Source organism: Eucyclogobius newberryi, unplaced genomic scaffold (assembly GCF_026437365.1).
Source record: "Eucyclogobius newberryi isolate DKJ021-1_F unplaced genomic scaffold, fEucNew1.0.hap1 SCAF_20, whole genome shotgun sequence".
NCBI classification, from domain to species: domain Eukaryota; kingdom Metazoa; phylum Chordata; class Actinopteri; order Gobiiformes; family Gobiidae; genus Eucyclogobius; species Eucyclogobius newberryi.
In genome coordinates this window covers 18,203,250-18,230,847 of record NW_027315835.1, presented here as the reverse complement: position 1 = coordinate 18,230,847, position 27,598 = coordinate 18,203,250, and the positions used below count along the sequence as shown (strand labels likewise).

Sequence of the window (27,598 nt, the reverse complement as noted above, 5' to 3'; positions counted from 1 at the left end):
GAATATAAGAACATATACATCTATATATTTGTTTGACATTAGTATTTAATAATGTCACTATCTTTGTAAATGTTTTAAAGTCTGTATAGTCCAGATAATGATAATGTTTATAAAAATGTGACTACGACTATGTAGTCGACTAGTCACATTCGATTAATCGTTGTAGCCCAACCTTTGACTATACCACGGTTGTTTCTTCCAGTACATGAAAAATAACATCTTGTAGAAAATGTATTACAAACTTACATTTTCATAGAAGTAAACGCATTGCAGAGATATCCACGGCTTTCTTGGCGTCTCGATCAGATAACCTTTCTGCCGGTGCCTGAAGCCGCCTGCCCCTTTGCCCACCGTGACAACCGTCTCACTCCCGCCCGTCCCACAGCTGGGAGCACTTGTGTCCATTAACACCTCCAGCCCCACATGAAAGCCCTGCATCTCCTCCATTTACTCTCACTGCAACGGGATCGGCCAACAAAGTCCCCGCTCCAAAAGGATGTGTTCAAGTGTGGAGAATGTCAAGGAAATCCCGCCGCCCTCCGCTGAGCGCTTTAACATGTGTAACAGCAGTCAGTGGATTTAACAACAGCCAGGCCTTTTCGTGAGAGGAAAAAAGAATTAATGTTTGGCATGAGGAGATTTGGAAGTGAGATCTGAGGAGTGGAGCGATGAGGACAAATTGAGAGAAGGAAAATCTAATGTCCATAAGTAGGTGTTTTGTAGTTCACCTAATGATGCCACAAGTGCAGTTAAAATGATGTGCGAGGCATTAGCCCATCCAGAGATCCTGGAATGTTTATGGGTTTGTTTTGAAGAGTGCACAAATCACCCGCATCCATGACATTCATTTTAACTGTTAGACAAATTAGCATGAACTGTAAGACAAAACGCTTATCTGTTTCATTGTATGTTTTTTTTTTTTTTAAACACTAAATGTAAGGGTGTCGCCCAGTTTAGTCCTGATGTTGGTTTGGTAGTAGAAGCAAAGTCGTTGTCTAGCAAGTCTCAAGTAAGTCCCAAAGTCTTTGGCCTGAAATTCCAAGTCATAGACAGACAAGTCCAAGCCAAGTTCCAAGTCAATGCCCTAAAAATCCAAGTCAAATTCCAAGTCATAGAGAGACAAGTCCAAGCCAAGTCCCAACCAAGTCCAAGTTGAGTTCCAAATCAATACCCTACAAGTCTAAGTTAAGAAACATCACGTCGTCTCAAGTCGCAAGGCTCCAAATCCAAATGTGAGTCATTGGGATCCAAGTCCAAGTCCATCTTATCAAGTGAAATCATCAAAATATGCATGATTAGCAACGCCATACCTCTGAGTACTATAATACGCACACCCTTTCTTGTTATTGTAGCATACACTTAAAATGGTGTTGTCAATGGTATTAAAATAGAAAGTACATTTATAAAAGTAACTTGAAAATGGAGTAGTAAAACTTTCTAACTTCTAACCGACAACGGTAAAGCAGAGGTACAGCCTTAAAACACATTGTGGTATCAACCCTGCGATCCTCCTGCTCTCCACCGCTTAGCAAGAAAACAGGGCGATTTGTGTGTGATGAAAAGTCAGTGTAGACGCTGCACGCCTCGGCTACTCTCTCCTCCAGCAGCCAACATGTGGTTCATCAGGTTGTCGGGGAAATCAAACAAACAAAAGCTAAAGACTTGGCAGACGGGCTGAAGGGGAGAGAAAAACAACGCGAGCGAGCACAACCTGCTTAAACTGTTACCGCAAAATTATTAACACAATCACTGCTGCCATAAATCTCACATATCGTTGCCGGGGGAACCTTTGAGATAACCAAGATTCATAATCAAACAACATGTATAACTTTAGCGTTCATAAAACAAAAGCTATGGTCTAACAGCCAGGGCTATGACAAATTGTCCCGTAAAGACCACACTCACCAAATAAAGTGGAAGTGTGTTTGTGGAGTGCGCCGCCCCTCCCGCTCGCTCCATATGCGAGGGATAAATCTAAGCTCATTTTCCTCCATCTCCAACAGGCTGACGCGGCGTGCATGGCCAATTGATGTTGAATGGTTGCACAGAGCCCAAAGCCCTGGTCTATAATGGCACAGTGAACATTTGGAGGAGCTCAGTGGAGTAAGGCCCCGCTGTGGGGACCGGCTGCCTGCACTCTGTACCCTGTGGTCGGGGTGTAAAAGGATAAAGGCTCCCGCAGGTGTCCGGAGTGGTCAGTGTGGAAAGAAAAAGACAGAAATAAACACAAGCAGATGCTAAATTCCGGTAAGTAGTGTTTCGATAATGGGGAAAAGGTTCAATACTCGATTTCAATACCACAATGATGATCAAAAACATAATTTTTAGACAACAGACAGGGCCGTAGTCAGGATTTCTATGGGGGGGTTCTTTTTGTGTCAAGGTGGACCTTTTTAGTATTTTTAGTATCAAGTATCAACCCGGTTTTAGCGAAAACGAAACTACCGTGTGCAAAAATGACCTACCGGTAGTTTTGTTTTGTGCTCGCTTCTGATTGGTCCTCCTGGCTGGTGAGGCTCACTACCTCTAATATCTGTGGTCCCTCAAGTGAAAAATGATACAAAATATTGAAAGTTACTGCGGCAGAGGCGGAGCCAGACATTCTAAACATCCGGGGCTTAGCCCAAAAAGAAAGGGAGGGGGTTCATTCTGGCCAATATGATGTGGTTTTAATGCAGTTACAGACAGTAACCGTCCAAAGGCAAAGACAGACTTTTTGTCTTCTGAGAGAGCTCCTCCCTCCAAAAAACGTTGAACAGAACAGCAGAGGTGACATTTAGTTATTCAAGAAATTGCACATCTTGATGTTCTTTAAAACAATCAGGGACAAAACAAATATGAAAAACATGCCCCTGACAGGACTCGAACTCACTTCCTCAGTGAGCTCTTTGTCCTGTAGTTTCTCTGCTTTAGCTTTGTAGATGAATAAAACCTGAGCCACTGCTACACCGACAACCACAATGAATTCATGGTTTGAACGATTATGTGCTGTTGTTGTCTATTCTACGTTAGATAAACTTTGTTTTTCAGCACATGTTCTGAATGTCTATTTTTTCCAGTCAATCTGCTCTTATTTATGCCCTTCACTTTTTGCAAAACCTCAGTTAAATGATAGAAAAGGCCAAATTGGTCAGATTGCGTGACGTGCTGTAAACACCGTGCACTTTCTACGCTCCCGCCCACTTTCTACATGCAGCCAATCATACATCAGTTCAACAAAAATAACCAATGAAATGGGTAAAGAGAATTGAAGCCACAGCTGTATTCGACCCCTGGTCACCTGCATTCCAACCCAACGCTGTACCTGTTGCGCTATCCACTTTTGGACTTTTGGGGCTTTTGGACAAAGATCAGGGGCTCAGGCCGCAAAGCCAGGGCCTGGCTCCGCCCATAATAGACAGACCTTTTCGGCCCAAATGGGCGGTTCGTTCGACCCCCCCGAACCCCCCCTGGCTACGGGCCTTACAGAATACAGTAGTTTCTTTAGAATTACCACGCAGTCTTATATTTGTTGTAAAATCTATTCAGGAAAGATACATTTTATCCTATTTTTGAGACTTTTTAAAGTATCCATACTTCAAATCAGGATCTAGTTTCAATAATAGTTTCAGTACTGATCAGTATTTGAGTATCGACTTTTTGACAACCCTAATAAGTAGTAAGTAACTAAATATTGTGTTATATAAGTGTGGGCAACAAAAACTATAAGCAATAGTAGATGAAGTACACATACGTAGCAGCAGGTATGTAAACACACTTTTTTTCTTCAGGTAACTTAGTAAACAGAACAAAACAAAAAACATGACACAGAGAGGGAACATATAATTTACATAGAAACATCCAAATAGTCCTATATTTAATCCAGCATATCTGTCTCAATTTTGTGCAAATGCTTATTTTAAGGTCAGTATTTGACAGCAAATCTACTTTACTTGACTGCTAGCTTTTTGAATACAAATATTACTTATAATTTTAATCATTAATTCATAATAATAATCATAATTCTAATTATTACAATTTTAAAGTAACAGTGTTGCCCTCTGTATCACGTCACTTATCCACTTTTGAACAGATGTGACCTGACACCAATCAGGATGCATTGTTAAGGCTTCCCTGAGTCTGGTGTCCTGTGGCCTGGGTCTAAAAGGTGACGGGCCCCTGCAGGTGTCCACAGAGGTCAGTGTGTGTTGTGCATATATATGTGTGATGTGTAGTGTTGAGGACAGTTCTGACTGGCCGATCCATCACCTGCTCCGGGACCAGAAGAACAGCCGCTTAATGAACCCTCATTAGAGCCACATCGGTGCTCGCCTCAAACTAAAAAACATGCACAAAAAACCCTTGAAGGATTGAAGCAACTTTTTGTACTTCACACCTGATAAAGAGTGAGTTTTTATCTTGCTTTTTATAATGTATATTACGTCTTGTAATTTAACAATAGCGATACAACTTTTGTAGCTATACTTGCTAATAAAATCATACATATAACCATACTTTTCGGAAAATGTAAATAAGAGTTTGCTCTTTGTGGCGCAAATACACACACTTAAGTTCCGATAGGTTTTACTTTCACTTTAACATAGTAGATCAAATAAATTAAATGCGAGTGTAGCTGTAGCGGAGGGAGCGACTGTTTCCAAACACACATTTTCCTGATTGCTATGCCGTTCTACAACAAGAAACAATTAGACAGCTCTCCTAGTCTGCTCATACGACTGGGCTGTGCTGTTACATGATTCTGATTCTGACACATGCGGCAGGGCAGGCTAAAAAATTGTTTGGATTGAATTTTCTGAAATGTGCTTCTCCCTACGTTGACCTTTAACGCTGCATTGCAAAAAAGACTCATGTGTTGGACAAAACACACTTTCACTGTGTCCTAGGTCTAAGAGTGTCTTCTTGAAGCAGCAGCACGCTCAGCTTCACTGCCTTTAGACCCTGTTATAGACATTGTCACTGTTCCCCCATGCAGACTCAATGTATGGCATCAAGCACACAGCGATGTTAATGGGATTAGGCTGGAGGGTTGCCAGGTTGGGGGGCTCTGTTCCCTCTCTGGTCCACTTCACTTGGCCACATCTAAACATTGTTATCTGCGTCCCGCCTTTCACTCGCTGTATTTTCCCTCCTACAGGCAGTAACCTAATGTCCCCATAAAGACACGGTACAATCGTATTATCCTGGAAAGGGGCAAAATACAGTTTTTGACGAAACAGCCTCGCTATGGGGAGTCTTTTCGAGTTTGGGAATCACAAGTTTAACCTGATCGGAAGACACCAGAGTGCACATCCTTTTCAAATACTGTAAGTGACAAATATACGGGTTAAAGTTTATGAAAAGCCGCTGTGTGCGTGTATCCCATTGGGCTGAGAGAAGCATATGGAGCTGATAATGGAGTTAAGGGCAGCCGGCTTCACTGGAACATTTGATTAAAGTACCGAAGTGGATTTGTTCATACACAACATATGATATTGGTTCCATACTAATAGTACTTGGGTACATGTCGTCCTATAGCACTGTCTGCTACTGCGGAATGCAAGAGACCATAGTAAAACACACAAGAAGAACAAAAAATGCCCCAAGATTTTCAAAATTATGTAACTATGTGTACAAGACAAGGTAGTCAAAAGTATCAAAAATCAGATACTAATCGATGCTAGATCTATTGAAATTAGATACGCTGAAGTATTGATACTGAAAAAAATCACATACACAGGACAAAATTTGAAATCAAAACATAAAGAAGTTTTTTTTTTATGATATCAAAATCCAAGCCTATTTCTTAGTATCTAAATCGAGTTGAAAGCTAAAGCTCGTTGAGCTGAGCTAAATATTAGGGATGGACTATATATCTGTGCCATTGATATAGAAAAATATAAAAAATGCCCTCAAATTTCTGTATCTGTTTGATATGGGATATTTTGCACCAATATCTATTTCTAAGCTGCAGCACTCTCTGTCTGCCACTGTGCCATTGTGTGAAAATGTAATTTGTGAACTTCTTTAGTAAAATGTTTGGACTTGTAATAGATTTTTTAATTATTTTACATATTTCATAGTTTTTTTGGGCTAAAACGAATCAACACATTATGATCCCTACATAATATGACTGAACTATTTAAAAATATCAACACAAACTTTGATTCATTTTGTTTCTTGAAAGCTCAAAATATTTCCCACGCTGCATCACAACCAAGAACAAGCTATTGGAAACATCCAACAAATAATATATGACCATTGTTTAAAACTTCTTATTTGCATATTGTCAAGGAGAACCGTCCCATATTCCTCTTGTGTAATTTTCCTGCGAAGAGAAAAGCTAAGTGCGTGGAAACCTGGACAGCACTTGGAGCCGGGGGCAGAGAGTAAATGCTTTGGGTGGGTTCCAGCGGACAGCATGATGGACACCTCAGGAGGTGATCACTACCATCTGTGTGAGCGGGTGGCACAGTGTCGCCCCTCCTCCACCTCACCTCGGGTTCAAACACAACGCACTGCAGCGACACTAGATTTCACACAGCCCTCTCATAGACCTGCACACACTCCTGGCCTCTGGCAACCGCAGGCTTTTCCAAAGGATTTAACCCGGCTGACAGGAACACACAGTCATCCGACACGGCGCTGTCCTCAGAGCTCACCTCCCTGCCGCTATGGGTGGCTTCTTAACATGAGAAGTGCAAAGAGTCATGGAGGATGGCAAGAAACAGATTTACTCAAGCCGTCTTCTAAAGGAACATTTTTATATATTGAAAAAAACAAAAAAACTATAAAGGTTTCACAATTAAAGGTATTTTTTCTTGATACAGTTGGAGTATCCAATGAAGTTACTATGATTAGAAGGTCCATGCTAGAGTCCATGTGCAGCAGGCCACAGCGTTGCTCGTTCGATTCCGGCACCGACAGTTTACTGAATGTCTTTCTTTGACCCCCATTTCATGCTAAATTGACCAGTCCAATAAAGCTTATGGACCAAAAACCCCCCCAAAAAAACAGTATGCAATAAATCAAAAATGTTCTCAAATGTCTAAAGTAATGCACAAAGAGGGATGGACTGTAAAATTAATAGTACAGAAATATAACTTTACCACCCTTTTTGAAAGATAACACTGCAAGTTTATTTTCTCTGTCAGTTTTTGATATGTATATATGTATTTTAAGGTATTTTTTCATAGTTTTGGCCAGGGTGCGACTTATACTTATACTATATTTATACTTATATACTTATACTCCAGAGCGACTTATATGTGATATTATATGTTATTTTCACACCTGCAACCGCATTTCATTTCTAACCCGCGACTTATAGTCCGGAAAATACGGTACTTATTATGGATAATTCTTGCTATTCAACGTTTTCCTACATATTTTGATCCATCTCGTACACAACATATTGATATATTGCAACAAAGGCTTTTAACCCATTTTAAAATGAAAAAGTATCAAATCTACAATTCTGTTGCCTCTCCTCTATATCACATCTAATATTCTAACATGAGTTGTGATAATTACATTAGTATGTATTATTTGTTGTTTCACAAGTAAAAAGTAAACTTGCCCACGAGTAATTTTGTTAGCTGGTTTTACTCAAATGCTACAACTTTGACTTGAGTACATATTTGCAATACTTCATCCATCTCTGCCAGTACTTACAGAGACTAAAGGGTAAAGTAAGAGTGAGCTGCAGCCCTGCATCTCACGCCAGCGCCCCAGAGGCATCATTTCATAGGGCTGTTGATTTTAGAACAACATTCCTCCGCTGTGTAATTATTTGAAAGCACAGGAGGTTCCTTTTTCAAAACCACCTTCTTTCAACGTCCCCCTCCCCAAACACACACACACACACAGCTCCGTCTCATTTGGGGGCTGCAGTGTAACTAATTGAAGTGTTGGGTTCCCATTAGCCTCCAGCGACAGGCGGAGGCAGGAGGGGTGCAGGGCATTAAAGTCAATTAGTGAAAGTTGGAACACGGCATATACATGTACTCATATTAGTCTAACTCCAGCTTTATCCGCCTCACACCTCTAAATTTAGATTCTCCCTGAGCTCCATGTCATGACACGAGTCGGTGTTCTTCATCAAACGTAACTCAGAACTAGGGTTGTCAAAAGTATTGAAACTATTATCGATCTTTGAGCAAGTCAAATCCAAGACACAACATTCAATTTCCTGAACATTTTTTGAATGATCTTGAGCTTTCTCAGAACTAGTGTAAGATCACAGGGTTTAATAAAGAAATGAGTTCAAAATGTCAATCTATTGTCTAAAACCTTGACCTAGATCTTTTGAAAGTGTCGAGAATTGAGTCAAAATTTTACTTTTTTCGATTTCTTGTAAAACTATTATCTCATTGTTAGATCTTTGCAATTCATCCAAAGCATATCTTGACCTCTGCATGCCCTTGCTCAGAGAGGGAGGGGAAAGTGCAGTGAGATGTGTAAGACAAGGGTTACTATGGGTCTCTCCTTGTCCTCTGAGTTTCCACACACTTGTATCTAAGCCACGCTCAGAGCACCTCTGGATCGCAGCGCTCTTCCATCTGTCAGTGTCCTGCTAATTCCAGCTAATAGTTTCCAAAAGAGACAACCTGAGCTTGTGGAAGCACAGCCCTGCATCAGTGTGTAAGTGCTTGCACAGGCTACACTTTAAACATGTCACTTTCAATTGGGCCTCGTCTGCTCTGATACACAGGTCTAATGTGCAGCTTCATCAGCTTCATCACACATCTAATGCCACACTATACCAGCGAAAGCCTTCTACTCATGCAACTGTCAGACCAGGTGATGGCATACAGAACATGTACTGCATGTTTATACATTTGACACATTGGTATAACTTGACAGGAAATTCCCATGAACATGAGCTGTATATGATGATTGGTTTCACGCTATTAATAAAGTTCGATTTTGAATTAAACATTTCCAAGAGCACCCAGAGACCCAGAGAGCTATAAGCAGGGCTGTGTAGCCTTCCTCTGACCCCTGCTCTCAGCCACAGCAGCCCAGCGCTTTGTGAGCTGTCTGACTGGTGCATTGTGGGAGGGATGAGGCTTGGCACGGTGCTGCACACCTCCTAGAGCTCTACTCAGGACTTCCTTTCTGCATCCAAATGAGAGAGAGGAGGGACAGAGAACAGCTTGGTGCTGTATGCAAACAGAGCCAAGATGGCTGTGGACATGGCCAAGAGTCTGGAGTCGCTCCACCATAAATTATTGTCTCCGCTGTGTCACGTTGTCATTGAATCCACAAGAGGCCTCTTGGTCCTGTACATATGTGTAGTTTGGCTTCAGATGACTGTATTAAGGCCCGATATAGCATTTCACATCTTAAAGTCAACACAGAGTATTTAGATTATTACATGCACTGTGCCAACAGCAAAGCCATACTTTCATATCCATCTGTTTCCGCTTTCTGTCCCGGGGCTTCAGCTGGAGGCAAATCTATCACAGCTTTTTCCATTGTGTCTTCTTCAACACAAACATACTTTTACAAGGGGCTGTGTCGCCTCTGCAGAGGGATTTGTAAACCTGTCATTGAGAGGATCCACAGTGAAGAGGCTAATGGGCCCACACAGTGTATGTACGCAGACTGTCAGACGTACTCACAGACTGTAATATCATGTTTAATACCAGCAACAGTAACACAGCCAGCCTCTGCATCACACATCATTTCTCTGAGGGTAAAAAACAACAATGACCTGGCTCTCTGTCTGCCCCTCGGAATTCCTTATTAGCCACAACCATTCTCCCGACAACTTAACCTTGTCACCACCCGACTGAGGATCATGACCTTTGTGTGGCCCCTTTGCAGCCACCTCCCCCTAACACACACACACACACACACACACACTGAGGCCCGCACTGAAGGCTCTGGTGACACCTATGGGACTTCTCTGGCCAGTCATGCTCCCTCGTTCTTCCAGTTAAAACAATGACACCTACAGGGTCCACTCAGCCTTTAATGTCAGACTACATTGGAAAACTCAAGTTAAAAGGCTGGTTTCTACTTTTGAAAAAATCTACAGGAATTTGTTGTAAAAAGAAATCCTCGCGGAACCTAAATTGTGTGCATCTGGGACAGAATATTTGGCGTGTTCGGATGAGAGATCAGGTATAGCGTGCAATAGGCAAACGTTTTTTACTGCCCAATATCAACACTCGGATTAGGTCATCCCAGTTGGCTGTTGGAGCGTGGATGTTTAGTCCATGGAATGGTGGATGGAAGTGACATATCAACTCCACAGAGAGGAGCCGAGCGCGGAGCGGGTGTAACGTTTCGGAAACAGCAACGGCTACAGTCAAAAGAGGCGTGTCCGACATTACCGGAGAAAACACTAAGGGATTTACAGGATATTGTTTAGAAGAGTGTACGCGCATGGCTTCGGTTAAAAAATGTGTCAATGATGGACAAGAAGCCAAAAAAAAGGTAATGTTGGCAGAAAATTGTCCAAAAGGAGGAAAGGTGGGTTTATTTGCCATACTGATGCTATTATTGCTTCCCTTCTCTGCCCCCCTCTGTCCTGCTTAAACACATCTGGCACTGTCCAATTCTCAATAAGATTTGAGGCCAACACATTGGGCAATTACAACATGTTACAAAAATATCAAGTGGAGTGTTGTTGTTATTTCTGAATGTGGTTTTATTTCATTATAGAAAAGGTTAAAAAGGGGGCAGTGGTTTCTTCCTGCACTTACATGTTTTCATGACAAGCACACCCGGCCTAAATAAAGTCTTACCAAAGTCTATTTATACCAAGAGCAATACTGTCAAATTTACCACATGTGGCGGAAAAGTTGTGCAGAAAACATATTACTTACATTGCGAAATGAATATAACATAAATGAAATAAAGAGTGAAGGCTAAACTACCTCTATAACATGATATCACAGACTACTGCAATGCAAAGATAATCACTTACATTTACACAAAATGACACTGAAATTGCTTTCATTCTCGCTGGCATACGTTCAGAACAGCTTTGGAAAATTATGCTGAGCTTGTCTTGAGCTTAAGGAAAATTATGCCGGATAAAAAAAGTTCTAGCAGTAGTTGTGTGGTGCCAATAACATGAGCTCTGTGAAGAAACAGAGAGAGCAGGAGCAGTGTAATCTATGGTGCCTTCATGAGTCAGGTCTAGGTCAAAGAGAGCAGTGGAGACTTACGCAGACACTCGTTGGCCTCTCTGGCGCTGGCCCTCTGCCACGGCCGGTCGTAGTGAAAGGGTTTGCAGCGGTCACACTCGGGCCCCTCTGTGTTGTGCTTGCAGTCACACACCAGCTGGCCTTCCTTGTCTTTCAGACAGCGAGACGCATGTCCGTTGCATTTACACCTCCCTCCGACCTGGAAGTCTCCCACTGCGTAAAAGTAAGTGGCCATAGTGGATGGAGCCGCCACAGACTCGTCCTCCCTCGCTCCACTGTTGATGCCCACACTGTGGTCCCTGGGCAGCTGGGGCCGGCTGAATACCACTCGTATGTCTGTGACTGTGACCCAGTCCTGCAGCACTGGGCTGCTGTCGAAGTCCTTCCCTGAGGGCCGTCCGTCCAGAGTGCTGAAGGCGATGAGCCCTCCTGACAAAGAGTGCAGCTCAGTGTGGCTGTCCGTGCACACAGCTTCCTGCTCGTTCTGCTTGGTGATGGTGGCTCTGTTAGGTCTGTTGTACATGCGGCGACACTGAGACGAGTAGAACTGGTAGGGCATCCAGGTCTTGCCATAGTCCATGCTTTTGTAAATGGTCAGGGATTCTGGGCGTGGGGAGCAGAACTGCAGGCTCACATAGGTGATCTCAAACTTCTTTCCCAGTGACAGAGTGAGCGTGACGTTGTGTGGGGAGGTGTTGAAGTTCTCTGATTGCCAGCAGGTGAGGTTTAGAGCAGAGTTTAGGTCTGTGAGGTAAGAGGGCGGGTGGGCGCGCCGGGGGTCGGCTGCATCACAGATCTGACATGTGCGCACAGTAGGCCGATCGTCTCCACGCTCCACCACACTGCAGGAGCGCGAGGGGGGCCGGCCACACACACTGGACACACTCACGTCTTTGCCAAATGCTGCGTTTATGAACTCCGGGATGCAGCGGCGTGCTGCTCCTTTGTCGTCATAGCACGGGTCCAGAGGGGCCTGCTGTCCTGCAAAAGGGTTTACCGCACTGAGGCTGAAGGCAGAGCATGCCAAAAGGCCCAGGGCCAACAGGCCTTTCCAGGGCTCCCTCATCCTGCTCCAACAGGCCGCCGGGCTGTCCAAGATTCTCTGTCAAAGTGTCTCTGTGTAGTTTGAGGATGGAGCTTGCGCTTGTGACCCTTTTCCCCAAGGTGAAATTGTGTTAGCCTGTTGAGAGAAACACACAGAGGTCAGAGCGGGCATCATCATAGCAGGACGTATCTGTCTAAAAAAAGAGAACACACACACAAAGGACTTTAATTGAGGCCTATTCTATTATAGTAAATGCACCTGCCAAAATAAAATTGTTTTAAGTAGACAAAACCTCCAATCTCAGTTGTTCTTGAACAGAAGGGCAAAAATTGGCTTTAAAAAGAATGTCCCAGTGTATGTCGAGTGTACTTTCTGGAAAAAAGGCAAAGATCAAAGGCAGAATGAATACAGTTGAAGTTGTGAAGCAGGAAGTGAACTTTGACGAGAAAACTATTGATTGAAATGTTGTTGAGGTACAAAAACTTCGAGGAGTTTCAAAGATGACAGGAAGCAAACTTTTGACAAGCAGAAGAGAAAAAGACAAGCAGACGCACAAGTCCAAGAGGAAAGGAACGTCACAATGAGGTTTTCGACAGTGATGAAGGTGGAGGAGAAGAGCAGGGACACAGAAGGAGCCAGGGAGCAGATAAAGCACTGTACTGGTTTGTATCTGACTAAATATGGTGCACTCCGTGTGCCGCCGAGCCTGCTGGGAGAAGAAGCTTAAACAGACACAGAGCAGTGACATGCTGTTTAATACTGAAATATTCTTCTGCAAATCTGGTCTGTATAAAAACGTGAATCCCAACACTAAATGTTTGGAAAGGGAGACCAGGGAGGTCAGTGTTGAATGACCCTGAGATCAGCGAGAAAGCTCTGACAAAGATCCTCTGAGGGGCGCACATTGTCTTTCATTAACTGTGGTTCAAGTATCAGAAGCTTCGGGCCTTTGGTTTTCTATAAGAACAAGATGGATTCATTGCTAAACACTGAATGATTCTGAGAAGTACATCCACGAGCATGTTGAAGCATACTATTGGTGATATAATACTATTTTCATAATTGAAAACACTCTCTTTAAAAGTAATAGCTATACTTTTCCAGAATGTCTTCATGGCTCAGTCTCGTGCGGTTTTGTGACTGGAAGAGAGGAATAGAAAAGACTATCATTCAGTACTGTGAGATGTCAAGATTTTATTATTATTTATTATTTCATTTTAGAGTTATAGTTATTGTTCTCGATTAGTGAGATTCTTTACATTTTCTATATGTCGCGTAGTCTGACATGCAACTATTCCTCACATTTGTTAAGGTTAGCATTATGAAACGTTTTGAAGTAAATAACCAATGATGATGAAAACAGCCAGATGAAAAAAGAAAGTACTTTACATTTGGGTGTCTTTTTCATCAAATTAATGATCTAATTAAAAATAATCGATTTTGCTTCTAAAATGGTCATGATTATAGTGATTTATTTTGATATTGTGACCTGAGTAATCACGATGATCAACTAACCTAATCATCTTTACATCGCTACATATTTGTTGATATTTTTACATTACAATTCTAGTAAACTACAGACTACAGTAAGTTCAAAAGTTACACCGAGTACACGAGTTCTCAATGGAAAGTCGCTGTACCTTACGCACATGAAAATGGAGGGAGAAAGGAAACACCCTGCTTTAAAAGTTGTTCTTGGCTGAAAAGAATATTTGGGTAATCAACCAATGGCAACCTGACGAGGAAGGCTTGACTGAGTGACCGTATGGGGGAAAATGGAAAGGAAATCCGATTATAACGGCGCTGGAGGAGTCACAGACGGACAGGAGGACGCACAGATCTGAGGGCGGCAGGGTGGTCTGCACTTTCAGCAGGAACATTCCGGGGAGCGTTTTTTCAGCTTCTCCCTGTCACCAGGAGATCGTCCCATGTTGAGTTGTCTCCCTTTCAAGCGTGGGCGCCCCTGTCAGAGTTCACAGATTAGGAAAGCACAAGTGGCCAAGAAGCTTTATTTGGCTTGGGAGCAGAAGAAGCAGCAGCACTCTGGGGGAGAAGGGAAAGACAGCTGAGCCACTCTGTATCCCACGTGGGGGCTCCGGACTCTGGTGGAGGGTTCTGTGGGTCGCCTCTTCCAGATGACAGCGGGTTGGACCCCTAACACTGACGTACAGCGATCCCTGGGGGGGTTATTAGCGGCCGCCCGGGGGCATTGAGGCCGTTTTAATAGGCTAACAACAGGGGACACTTCCAGACTCATTATCATCACACAAAGATTAATGGTATGAATATAATTGGATACTGGCAATTAGCGACATTCTCTTTGGGCTGTGTGGTAAAGACTTTGTCAAATGTTTTATTGCAATGGACAAAAGTTAATTTAATGGTTGTGGTTTCGACTGTACATTGTCAGAAAGTGCTTATAATTGTGGCGCTCACACTTGGTTTCACCCCATATCAAAATTCTGACTAAACTGAGGCTAAATCTGGAGCTAATCCTGGATTTACCAAATTACAGTAATTCTATGTCAGGGACAAACCAGGACCAAACCAGTACAAGTATGAGCACATATTTACTTGTGTGTCATTAAAAGAGTGAGTTAAGAGTCATCTACGGTATATTTGAATAAATAACAAAATATGATTTTACATTCACCCTGTTAGTAGAACTGTACCTACGCAATTTAATGAAAGAAACACATTTTAAGTTTGGTCGTGGCTACAGAGCCGCGGCACGGCCATATAGCCTCATGGCTAACCCCAACCCTAACCCTAACCCGAACCCTGACCCTGACCCTGACCCTAACCCTAACCCTGACCCTAACCCCAACCCCAACCCTAACCCTAACCCTGACCCTGACCCTAACCCTAACCCTAACCCTAAACCTAAACCTAACCCCAACCCTAACCCTAACCCTAAACCTAACCCCAACCCTAACACTAACCCTAACCCTAAACCTAACCCCAACCCTAACCCGGCGCGGTCAAATAGCGCAGCAGTTTCAGGAGCCACAGCACAAAATAACCTCGCAGTTTCGGCCGCGCGCCGCGGCTCTATAGACACTCCCTTTAAGTTTAGGTGCATTGTTTTTTTTTTTAGACCAGAGTTGTTTTGTTATTCCAACTTCTTCAGGACAGTATCGCAGGTGTGCAAGAGTAAAACAGCCCCCTCGTCCCGGTTCATAGTGCCAGCGCTGCTGTCCTGCCTCAGCAGTTCACAACAATAACATCACGTAACAACTCTGAAAAAGACTATGAGATATATCACAATATCATCGTAAGAACTACAGCCAAATAATCACGACTATTTTAGAGGCAAAGTATTTTCCAATAAAAAAGTACACTTAAATGTGCAGTGCGTTTTATGTGACTGTTTATATCATAACACGCTTATTTTGCATTCAGAAAGTTTTATTTAATTAAACTTGTTGTATTCTATTGAAACAGTGAAGTATTATAATACAAATGTGCTTAATACGTCAATAATTGTGAATAATAATTATATAGTGATGTTACAATAAGCACAGCAACAACAAAATTCAATATTCCAATAGTGCCAGGTATGAAAAACAAACTCTGGTATGAAAAAGGAACCAGAAGGCTAAATAAACCTGTTTGTATACTTTAATAAAACAGACGCTGACAGTGTAAGCATACGACATAAAGTATGACCGGCTATAACAGCTGAGGTCAAACAGAGTGGACTATAGGGAGTCTCATCTCTATCATCCCTGCATGCTGGAGCTCAGAAGATGGAGGAGAACTGAGGAGGGGATCAAACCTTTACATCCCAGGATCACTGCCTTATTTCTTAACCCTGCCTCTATCCAAGAGCTTGTGGGCGTGTGACATGTACACATCCAAAAGACCAATAATCTGCGTCTTTATTTTTCCATCTTTGCGCCTGACAGGAGCGAGGGCCTTGAAGGAGAGTGAAAAGAAACGAACGCCCCGGAGAGGAATGCGCCTGCTTCTGTTGCCCTGCCCACACGGCGCTGGCCCGGGACCCTGACTTCTTTAAATCAACAGAACCTGATCCACGGGCCAACGGGAGGAGCGGAGACAGACAGGCCCGAGGTGGACTGTGAGGTCAGGGAGATTCTCACACACTCAGCTGCTGCTCTGATATGCTCAACAAAACAACTATACAGGAATTCAAATGACAGAAAGGGAACGAGTGGTAGTGCCAAAGTAATCGTTACCCAGACGCTAATCAATTCTAAAACTAGTATTGAAATGTGATACTCATTCTCACAGGTATTGATACATAAAAAAATATATCAATAGGATGATAGTATAAAGACAATGGTTTTAAATATATATGATTGTGTGGTGAAAATTACATTATATTGAATTATAGATGAAAATATTCTTAATAGTCACTGCGGTATTGAAAGTTGTAATGATAATCAAGTCTTTTCCATAGGATCAAAATCAACACTCGATTCAGGTAAGTATCTATATTATATATTTGTGAATATTCAGTTTGGAGAATCAAAGAAATCATTATTTTTCTCTAGAATGCCAAAATATTCTTGGTCATGATTGTATATTTCATTATATTTATTTGTATAAGATTCACAATAAAAATAATAATAGCTTTCTATTCCATTGAAACAGAGTAAAGGACCATGGTGAGTATGGTTCTTTATGTTTTATTTCTGTATTATAATGTTCCTGTTTGGTCCAACAAAAGGCTAGTGACAAGTTGAAAAAAGCTCAGATTGAAGTCTAACTTGTGTAAAAGAGGTTCAGACAGGGCAGTGCCTCCAGTTAGCTTCACGCCCCCAGCTAATTGATGTCATCATATAAAAGGTACTAAATGTAAAGGTTCAGTTCATAGCTATATGTTGTCTTGAATGGATCCTTGTAGAAGAAGACGTGGGAGTGAGAGAACACAAGTTCACAGATTTACGTTCTTCCATGTCAGCCTCTGATCCACTTTAAAATGCAAGAAGTACATCTCCTCCATGTGTTGTCAAGATGCGCCGGGGAAAAGAGGATGACACCCACAGCCAGATTCCTATTCCCAGGGTGTCACGGGGCAGGAACTGTACGCTCTTAAAACGGCCCGTTTAAAGTCAACGTGGGCGGACGCTGGCTCTTCGGCTGAATTATTCCCATGATGCTCAGAGTGATGAGACACACATCTATAGTGGTCTCGAGCAGGTGAGCATTTGCACTCCTGTCTGTGAGGAAGTCACTCGTCCAGAAGGATGGAAGGGTTTAAGGAGAGGAGAGGTGCGCGCTGGAGCCCTTTGAAGGCCGTTGCGGTAGGCAGTGCTGTGGTTTTCCCCAAAAGCCCCCCTGACAGGAAAACAAGTCTTTTTTTTTCCATTGCACAAGAGAAACCTCTAGCCCACAGCCTAGAGCAACAACCTACTTTGAACTCACAGGGAGAAAAAACACTAATTATTTTATTAAGTGCTTGTAATACTCACACTGTGGCATACATGACACTTAAACACACGACGCTGATGGACAAACACATGGGCTCTATGTTCTGAGTTCAGTCAGTCAATAAGGCAAACTGAAGAGGCCACAAGCTGACTCACACTATTTAAACCTGACTCACAGCGTCAAGGCCGCTCTGGCTCAATCCAATGAAGACTTATCGAGAATGTGAGTACACTAAACATTATTACTACTGTCACAGCCTCTGATTTACAAAAGGTATTCATACTTTCAAATTAAATGTCAGTGGAAAACAATCACCAATCAGCAATCATACAATAGCGAGGTAAGGTCATTTGTAGTGCAACCAAGGTTTTACAAAGAAACAAACTAAATAAAAAATAAAATGAAAAATATTAAATAAAATGAAAATTGTTATATAAGTATAAAATGTGTCTGTTTGTCTTGTGTTGTAGGATTTGTGTCTCGTGTCTTGTGTCCCACCCCTATTTCCCACGCAACAGACCTCACTGAGGGAGCAGTAAGTTTCTTTAACTATCTATAACTGTCTTTAAATGTTCCACAGGATGTCTCAAACCACATAAATTAGTGTATTAGTGTCACACTCAGTGCTGTCACAGTTCAAAATCTCAGCAGAAAGTCGTTTCTTTGTAGAAATGGGTCGTTAGAATGACCACTATCAACACTGTGTCTGGTGGTCTATCTGGGATCCGGGGCCAGACAAGCGTCCTGATAGCCTCTAAGTGGGCACTGGCCGCAGGCAGGGCCCACACATGCCCTGCCCCTCTACATCTGGAGCTAATGTGGTGGACACATGCGAGCCTGGCAGGGTGCTCACTGCGCTACAACCCGGTCCTCTCTGACAGACGGGACAGAGTGATGAGCTGATGACTGAAGGCTGTTTTAACACTGGGGGGTCGCTCATGGTAAACACAGCAGCACTTAAGCCCCCCACTTCATTCTCACCTTGGAACAAAGACGTGTGCATCATACCACTCCAGATACACCTCTGCTCACAAGAAGAAACAACAGCATCATTTAGTCAGTGATGGAAAGAAGTGTCATTTAAGTGTGAAGCATTTGCCCCGTCACTCTCCTGAGGTGACGACCTGTGTGTTTATTTAAATGAAGCAGGAAAACAGACACTGGATCAGAGGAAGCTTGTGTTTCAAAGCACAGTTTATGTTTCTTTATGCCATTTTTTTCCATCCTCATTCACAAGACCATCCAACCATTCAATGTGCAGATAGCACCTTCATGGTGACTGATGGAATCAAAGAGGGACGCAATATATATACTTTTTTCTTATCCAAACAGTACCAGGAACTGTGTCCCTAATCCTCTCATATATCCAGAGGAACCCCCTGGTGCCCACGCTCATGTTCACACAGAGACAGCGGCTGGTGGGAAGAGGATACAGGTTTAATGGCAGTACAAGGAAAATAAACTTCCATGCACTGATGATTAATCTAACTGACTGTAAAATAAGCAGAGGATGTTGTGGAGGGACAATTACATTTTGTGTACGTTTGTTTTTGTCTGGTTTGAGCACAATAAATGAATATACATTAAACTGCACACACAAAAGAGTCAAATATACATACCAATGAAAGATATTGAAAATATTAAACGCTTAAACTGTATTAAACGCCCTCAGTTCTTAGCAGGAACTAAGAACATCTCAGAATCAGAATCAGAATAGGGGTTTAATGCCATTTGTCGATAAACTAAATTTACAGACATAGGAACTTGTCCTGGTGATTTGGTGCAACACAAACAACAAAACATTGAACAATGAATACTGAACGGCATGATATGTACATAATAAAATATAAAGTATAAAGTTATCTCCAAACCACGGTCCCTATAACTCTTTGTGAACGTGTGTAAGGTGCCAGAACTAAAACAAAGGAGCGCAGGAGCGGCAAAAGGTTCCTACAGTGGATTTGTAAAAAACATTACCACCTCAATGAAGCACACATAAGGCCATGCAAATTGGGTCCACTTTATGGATCAACGTGAGAAGTAGGTTAAGAGATACTGCTGCAGTGCAAACACTGCCCTGAGAAGTGAGGAAGACACTGTTTCAAGTGAAAAGCCTTGTTACACACGTTACACAGAATATAAGAGCAACTACACGTGTTGTTAATGGCATATGCTGCTCTTGTGCATATGCTGAACATTATTGGAAGTGACAAATGCCCTGGGAGACGCAGAAGCTGAAAGGAGGAAAGAGTGAAGATGTGCGCATTGACTGAACCATCTTACTAAAAGTCAGGCTTTGGTCAGTCCTGCGTCCAGCGCGCCCTGGACTGTGCACAGCGGCCGCAGGTCAAGTGAAGCGGAGAACTGACACCTGTCCAGCTCCAGGCTCCGCGACAAGGAACCAAAACACACCGGCAACCGTGAGCCATGTGTGAAATTAACTCACAAGGAAATTGGCGAAACGTGCGCATAAGAATAACACGACTTGAAAATCATTAGTAGGACACACAATGTGTTGTTTTAGTGAAACACTGAACTCACCTAAAGTCAAGTCTTGAATGTCACCGTTGTAAATAATGTATTAAGATCCAAATAGAGCCTGTCCTGCGACTTAAAACATCCCGTGTCTCCTGACTGCCAAAAAAGAGAGACAGGTAAAAAGGCGCGTGTTAAAGCGGCGGTGAGAGGCAGATCAGCGCGCGCCTGTCCCGAGTCCGGAGCTCACACCAACTGAGGAGCGGACACTCCAGCCATAGGTTGTAAAGCCCAGCCCGGGGAAGGCTGTGCCTCCAAATCAAACCCACATTTACCCCGGAGCGTGAGTGTGAGAGAGGGAGAGGAGAGAGAGGGAGAGGAGAGAGAGAGTGTGAGAGAGTGGAGAAGAGAGAGGGAGAGGAGAGAGAGTGAGACAGAGAGGGAGAGGAAAGAGAGGGAGAGGAGAGAGAGGGAGAGGAGAGAGAGAGTGTGAGAGAGTGGAGAAGAGAGAGGGAGAGGAGAGAGAGAGTATGAGAGTGAGAGAGGAGAGAGAGAGTGAGACAGAGAGGGAGAGGAGAGAGAGGGAGAGGAGAGAGAGTGTGAGAGAGTGGAGAAGAGAGAGAGAGAGTGTGAGAGAGTGGAGAAGAGAGAGAGGAGAGAGAGAGGAGAAAAAGTGAGGGGGGGAGCAGGAGAAGAGAGAGACATAGAGAGGAGAGAGAGAGGGAGAGGGAGATAGAGAAAGAGAGAGAGCAATTGGCTGCCGTGTGTGTCGTCTTAACTTTACCTGTAATTTGGCCACAGGTATAATTTAGCTTTGTGGCCAAAACAAGCCATAAACTAAAATAACCACTTTGTCAAAGTAGCACTTGTGCTGCGCTTAAACCTCCGGCAACACAACTGGTCTCACTTTTACAACAACCTGGACACACAGAACCAGCCTGGACCACACGAGGAGGACAGCAGAGGAGGACAGCAGAGGAGGACAGCAGAGGAGGACACACGAGGAGGACACACGAGGAGGACAGCAGAGGAGGACAGCAGAGGAGGACAGCAGAGGAGGACACACGAGGAGGACACACGAGGAGGACAGCAGAGGAGGACAGCAGAGTAGGACAGCAGAGGAGGACAGCAGAGGAGGACAGCAGAGGAGGACACACGAGGAGGACAGCAGAGGAGGACAGCAGAGGAGGACAGCAGAGGAGGACACACGAGGAGGACAGCAGAGGAGGACAGCAGAGGAGGACAGCGGAGGAGGACAGCGGAGGAGGACAGCGGAGGAGGACAGCAGAGGAGGACAGCAGAGGAGGACAGCGGAGGAGGACAGCGGAGGAGGACAGCAGAGGAGGACAGCGGAGGAGGACAGCGGAGGAGGACAGCGGAGGAGGACAGCAGAGAAGGACAGCAGAGGAGGACAGCAGAGGAGGACAGCAGAGGAGGACACACGAGGAGGACACACGAGGAGGACAGCGGAGGAGGACAGCGGAGGAGGACAGCAGAGGAGGACAGCAGAGGAGGACACACGAGGAGGACAGCAGAGGAGGACAGCGGAGGAGGACAGCGGAGGAGGACAGCAGAAGAGGACAGCAGAGGAGGATAGCAGAGGAGGACAGCAGAGGAGGACACACGAGGAGGACAGCAGAGGAGGACAGCAGAGGAGGACACACGAGGAGGACACACGAGGAGGACAGCGGAGGAGGACAGCGGAGGAGGACAGCGGAGGAGGACAGCGGAGGAGGACAGCAGAAGAGGACAGCAGAGGAGGATAGCAGAGGAGGACAGCAGAGGAGGACACACGAGGAGGACGGCAGAGGAGGACAGCAGAGGAGGACAGCAGAGGAGGACAGCAGCATCTTCTCTTTGTTTTCACCTCAGGGTTGAACAGGACCGTCCCTGTGCGTAAACCCTCTGCGCATGCGCCGCCCTTTTGCCTTCATGAATGTTTCCTGCCTCATTTTGATGTTTAGTCACATATTAGAAAATGTAAAGGGAAGAGTTGGTCAAACATGAGCCATGACCTCAGCGTCACGGCACCTCCTGGTTCAATAAGCTGATCAACATTCCTCCCGTGTTTACTGTACCATCCTCCACCCGCACCAAGCTGACCCTCCACTTTATTCAAATCAACTATGTGAAGAAGGTTATTCTATCGAAATGAATCTATAAATAAACACGTTTCAATCAAGTCTCGAAACTGTAATTAAGAAGACTTTTAATTTGTGCTTTGAAAGTTAAAATAGCAAAGAAAATAGGCCTAATAATCACATTGGGAAAAGAAAGGTCATCAAAGGTTAACAGAGTGCTAACACACTTTTAGAAAATTCTATTCAAATTGGGGAAGTCTTCAACCGATTTGTGTCTTCTTTTCTTCTTTTTTTTTTCAATTAAACGGAAAAATTGAGTTTCTAATTGGGAATTACCTACACCCCAATAAAATACTCCCATCACTGACATTGTGCACATGAGGCTCTCTCTTCAAGCAAATAGAATTATGCCTATCAAGGCCGTTACTGAATATTTGAAATACTATGAAAATATGAATTGGACTAGTACAATGGCATCAGAATACACACCTACTTGTACAAGTCTATGGGGCCCTCTTTCCACCGTTGTTGAGTGTCTTGGAGCCCAGGAGCAAATGTGCAGCACCAGGCCCAGTGTGCTGTGTCCTGCGGGGGACAACACGCAGAACATGCCGCCTCCTGGTCCCCGCGCTCACTCCGGGTCCAACTCCGGGTCCCCGCGCTCACTCTGGGTCCCACTCCGGGTCCCCGCGCTCACTCCGGGTCCCCGCGCTCACTCTGGGTCCAACTCCGGGTCCCCGCGCTCACTCTGGGTCCAACTCCGGGTCCCCGCGCTCACTCTGGGTCCCACTCCGGGTCCCCGCGCTCACTCCTGGTCCCCGCGCTCACTCCGGGTCCAACTCCGGGTCCCCGCGCTCACTCTGGGTCCCACTCCGGGTCCCCGCGCTCACTCCTGGTCCCCGCGCTCACTCCGGGTCCAACTCCGGGTCCCCGCGCTCACTCTGGGTCCCACTCCGGGTCCCCGCGCTCACTCCGGGTCCCCGCGCTCACTCTGGGTCCAACTCCGGGTCCCCGCGCTCACTCTGGGTCCAACTCCGGGTCCCCGCGCTCACTCTGGGTCCCACTCCGGGTCCCCGCGCTCACTCCGGGTCCCCGCGCTCACTCTGGGTCCAACTCCGGGTCCCCGCGCTCACTCTGGGTCCAACTCCGGGTCCCCGCGCTCACTCCGGGTCCCCGCGCTCACTCTGGGTCCAACTCCGGGTCCCCGCGCTCACTCTGGGTCCCACTCCGGGTCCCCGCGCTCACTCCGGGTCCCACTCCGGGTCCCCGCGCTCACTCCGGGTCCCACTCCGGGTCCCCGCGCTCACTCCGGGTCCCACGTCCCACTCCGGGTCCCCGCGCTCACTCTGGGTCCCACTCCGGGTCCCCGCGCTCACTCCGGGTCCCCGCGCTCACTTTGGACACAATCTTACTTTTTTATTGGGAAGAAAACAGGCCCGTTTAGTTCAAAGCGAAACCCACTTGTTTTTTTCAGGTGACGGACGCCCTCTTGTGGCCGAAGGGAGAACTGATCCGTAAAGTGTAGCGTGTGAATCACGGGTGGCCCCGGGTGGCCCCCGGTGGCCCCCTGCAGGTGAGGACACATGGGGGACACTGTGGTAACATCACCAGGGACGCTACAAAGTCTTACTGTATTTCAATTAGTTTACATTTATTATTCATCTAAATGAAATCAAGCCCACTCTATGGCTCGTTTAAACACAGGTAGCTATTAGCTAAATTAGCCTAGGCTATGCTAGCTTTCGTGTTAAAATCATGGTGACTTTGCAAAGTTACTTTACTTCCTCTGTTTATGTACTTTTAGTAGTTGAGTAGTTGAAGTAATAGTTCAATTATCAAATCAGTTAGCGCGAAACCTTTTAAGTAGTTTCATGTTGACATAGCAGTACTTGGTTTGTCAGAGGTTAGAATATTCATGAATATTTAAAAAGCAGGTTAATTTGGCCTAGTACTTGCTATAATGTACCACAAGAGACTTAAAGTAAGTCACTCAAACTAAAGTATCACACATAACACCCTATACATTATGTAGAACTGTGCAATATTGCTTAAAGTTAATTTACCATGTTAGTTTTATGTAGGCTAAGGCTTTTATATTCCTAAAAACATACAATATATTGTCTGATATTTTTCCAGTGCAAAGCTGAGAAGTGGGCCAAGTGCAGGGGCCACAGTGGAACCCAGTCCACAGATAATTAGCTTCTGCTGGTCGTGACCCCAGAGGATTGATGACGGGTACGTTTTTGGAGGCGGGACTGGTTTGGTAAAGTGATGAGATTTTGGAATGGTAAAAAAAAGGCAGGTCAAGTGAAGATCTCGAGTGCAACGAGGACTCTCTCACACAGATAGAGTCAAAATAAACAGCTCCAGCCCCTCTTTAGCTTGCACTTGAGGAACCTAGATTGTTTACTTTCCCTGGAGTTGTCCTAAGTCAAGATAGCGTTATTGTATACATGTTCTCACACACTCTCTTACTCAAGTCTCAGCTGTCACTCCACTTCAAAGCTCCAGTCCGGAGTGGAACCGGATGGTAAATATATTAAAAGAGTCATATTATGCCTTTTTCAGGTATTTATTATTGCAGTTTAACATAAGTAGATCATCATTTTACATGTTGTTCATTGTGAATCGCAATATTGATGTAAAACGGCATAGTAATAGAAACAGGTTCATTCACAACGGTAGAACTGATGAACTTCATAGTGACTTCATAGTGACATTTCATCATAACCAGCAACGCATTGTCATTTATATGTTTTTATGATATTTTAGAACCCTGAATGTGTCACTCAGAGCCGTCATTCCCAGCCTGGGCGTCTGGTGGCATGTTAATTTGCATCAAAGTATATTTTTATAAACATTACTGCTCTATAGCACATTTATTGACTAGAAAACCATTACATTTTGCCATCTAAGACAATAGATTATCAGGTTATAGAATATTTGTTTGTGCCATCCATCATTTTGACACTGCCGCTCTGAAGGTGGTCTGTTCCCAGCTTGGACGGATGCTTTTTGTTGTTGTTTCTTTTATAAATCAGAACGCCTCAAGGCTGAAGCAAAGGATTTGTAGTAACTCAATCTGCTCTCCTCAAATTTAGGAAGATTATTTGTAGTTTAGTTGCTTCTTTGACAGTATAAATGATGGCAATGGGAACTTTGGCTTCCTGTCTTGTAGCATGTTCAGTGTACGCATGATTAGCCAAGAGCTTCAAAGTCCGTACTTGTGTGCGTCTTTACATACATGTAGCTATGCATGAATTAAGGGAGCGGGTCCAGGTACCTCACTGGTGGTATTTAGCCCCTTCATTTGTGAGGAATCCAGGATCATTATCCAAAAGTGTTGCCAGCTGGAAGTGCTTGGAAGTTCCCATTTGAACTCGATGTGTGTTCTGAAAAGACTGGGAATGCCGCGCACACTCTGGTTTTCATTCGTCTTTGATATTCATGAACTGGGGAATCTGGCACTGTCTTGACAATTAGCTAATAAATTGTACGATCGCAGCAATGGCACCCAAGGCTACGGAGCCACCGAATTAGTTGTAATCTGTAGAGTTGGAAGCGGAAGGCGGAGGAGGCGTTTCAGTTCTGAGACGCTGCTCGTAAATAATGACAAATGGAACAACGCGCAATCGTTGAGAGAAGACGTGGACTGTTCTTATGTTTCCACCCGCGTCTGTCCAAGTTCATACGCAGCAATGTCTGTGGCTGCTCTCAGTGTAAGCGGCAATAGAAAAGGGAAAGAATGAGCTGTTTTAAGTGAAAAGATCTGTAATTTTGTCACATTTTTGGACTACTGCATGTATACACACACACACACACACACACACCACCTATCGTCGGTCCTGCCAGTCTGAGAGTGTTTTGGTGTGTGTACATTTCCCTTACTACACTTTGGTGCATTAAATACACAAGAAATGATGGGGGGTGTTAGTATTTTTGGGACAACAGTTGTGACAATGATAGTGATAGTAATGATATAGCAAAAGTGATATAAATGATAACAGTGATAATAGTACTTTAGGTTTACTGCCACATTCTGAATAATATAAGATTTATAGCCCAGATTATAACTTGTACATCCCTGTTAAAATGTGTTGTCACCACTAGATGTCAGTGTTGCTTTAGTTTATTTTGTGCTTTTACCTGTTGCAGGAGTTGGAGAGAGGATTAGAAGAGCAAAAAACTGCCAAGTCCACCATGCAGAAAGTAAGATTATGGGGTTTATAGTTAATTTATTCCAAATAGATGGATATTATTTGGAAAACGTGTGCTATTGCCTCAGTTATTCTCATCTCCTCATATTGACATTTAAAAACAGTCTCCAATCTCTGCAGTGTTGATGTTTTCTCTAGGGCTTAAGTCTCAGGTATCTATGGAGAAAACCTTCTTTGTCGAGCCTAGTGGTCAGCTTTCCTAATCATTTCCTTTCACAAAAGAGGTATTTACCTTCAATATGGTTTGCATAAGCTGTAAGGAGACTCAGGGCGGGCCAGTAATTACAATGCAATCCAAAACCAGGACTTCTAATCGCGTTTCTCGATTGATTTTGATTAAAAATGCATCATGGGTTATCAGAGGTTAATAATGATCTCACAGTCTTACGATGAATGCCTTTTTAATCTGTGTGACTTAATGGCAGCTATAGAGTGCATCTTCTCAGGGGCACTCGTACACACTCACACAGATTTTGAAAAACACTACGGGAAATTCACTTGACAAATGTCCAGCCAATTACCAGAGTATTACAATTTCTGGCTTGTCGCGGCCTCTTTCAGTGTAACACAAACCATTTCTAAATGAGACTAAATGCCGTCTGATTCAAACAAGGTCATTGCGCTGTTCCCATGGGGTCAACCCTTGTGCACTTTGAGCTGAAAAGCATCCCATTTGGCTCTCCCTTTACATGGAGATCCTATTGACAAGTGCATGCGGGCCGCCACACACACAGACAGAGCACGGCCCCTTTCAGACTCCAGCCTCTATATGTCCATTTTCTAATTGGTGGTTCTTCTTTCAAAGGCCTGATTATGTGTTATGTGCTGAGGAGGCTGTCCACCCTTTTTCAAGGCATCTCGATTCAGTGCATCTCCAACGCCGGAGGGGACAAAAGAGGCACTCGCTCCTCTTCTGGGGGTCCGCTGACACCAATAAACCCCCCCAGCCCTTTCCACTTCCTCCTCGATGTGTTGGGGTTATGTCAGGAATGTCCCGGGTCCCATTGTCCCCCGGTGCTCTGTTTTTGGTAACCCATCACCAAGCATTCTGTGTGGCTCGCCCGCTGCCTCCTCCCTCCCTCTGTTTTACACACCAACACACACATGTATACATCCCTTACTCTGAATAGACCACCTCGGCTGAATACGACAGACAGCCAGGCGTCAGGACGTCAGGTTGGTGCGCAGTGGCCCGCTGGGAAAAATACAGCCAGTTATGTTCACCTGTTTGGTCACCTCAGGCAC

The 27,598-nt window shown here is 44.3% G+C and overlaps 1 protein-coding gene and 1 long non-coding RNA gene across 2 annotated transcripts in view; one reads left to right on the top strand and one right to left on the bottom strand.

The window, feature by feature from the left end:
• Positions 1–20,241, bottom strand: part of ntn2 (netrin 2) — a 42,266-nt gene extending 22,025 nt beyond the window's left edge. Inside the window, exons 1-2 of the mRNA XM_072456391.1 lie at positions 20,122–20,241; positions 11,160–12,318 (exon numbers count right to left, since the gene is read on the bottom strand). Coding sequence (XP_072312492.1) covers positions 11,160–12,204 — 1,045 coding nt within the window. The 5' untranslated portion in view covers positions 12,205–12,318; positions 20,122–20,241. The remainder of the gene's footprint in view (positions 1–11,159; positions 12,319–20,121) is intronic.
• A 4,036-nt stretch (positions 20,242–24,277) lies between these two features.
• LOC140368626 (uncharacterized) lies at positions 24,278–27,376 on the top strand. The gene is made up of 3 exons (XR_011928181.1): positions 24,278–24,371; positions 26,292–26,345; positions 27,159–27,376. It is a non-coding gene; the product is annotated as an uncharacterized lncRNA (long non-coding RNA).
• Positions 27,377–27,598: the final 222 nt, after the last annotated feature.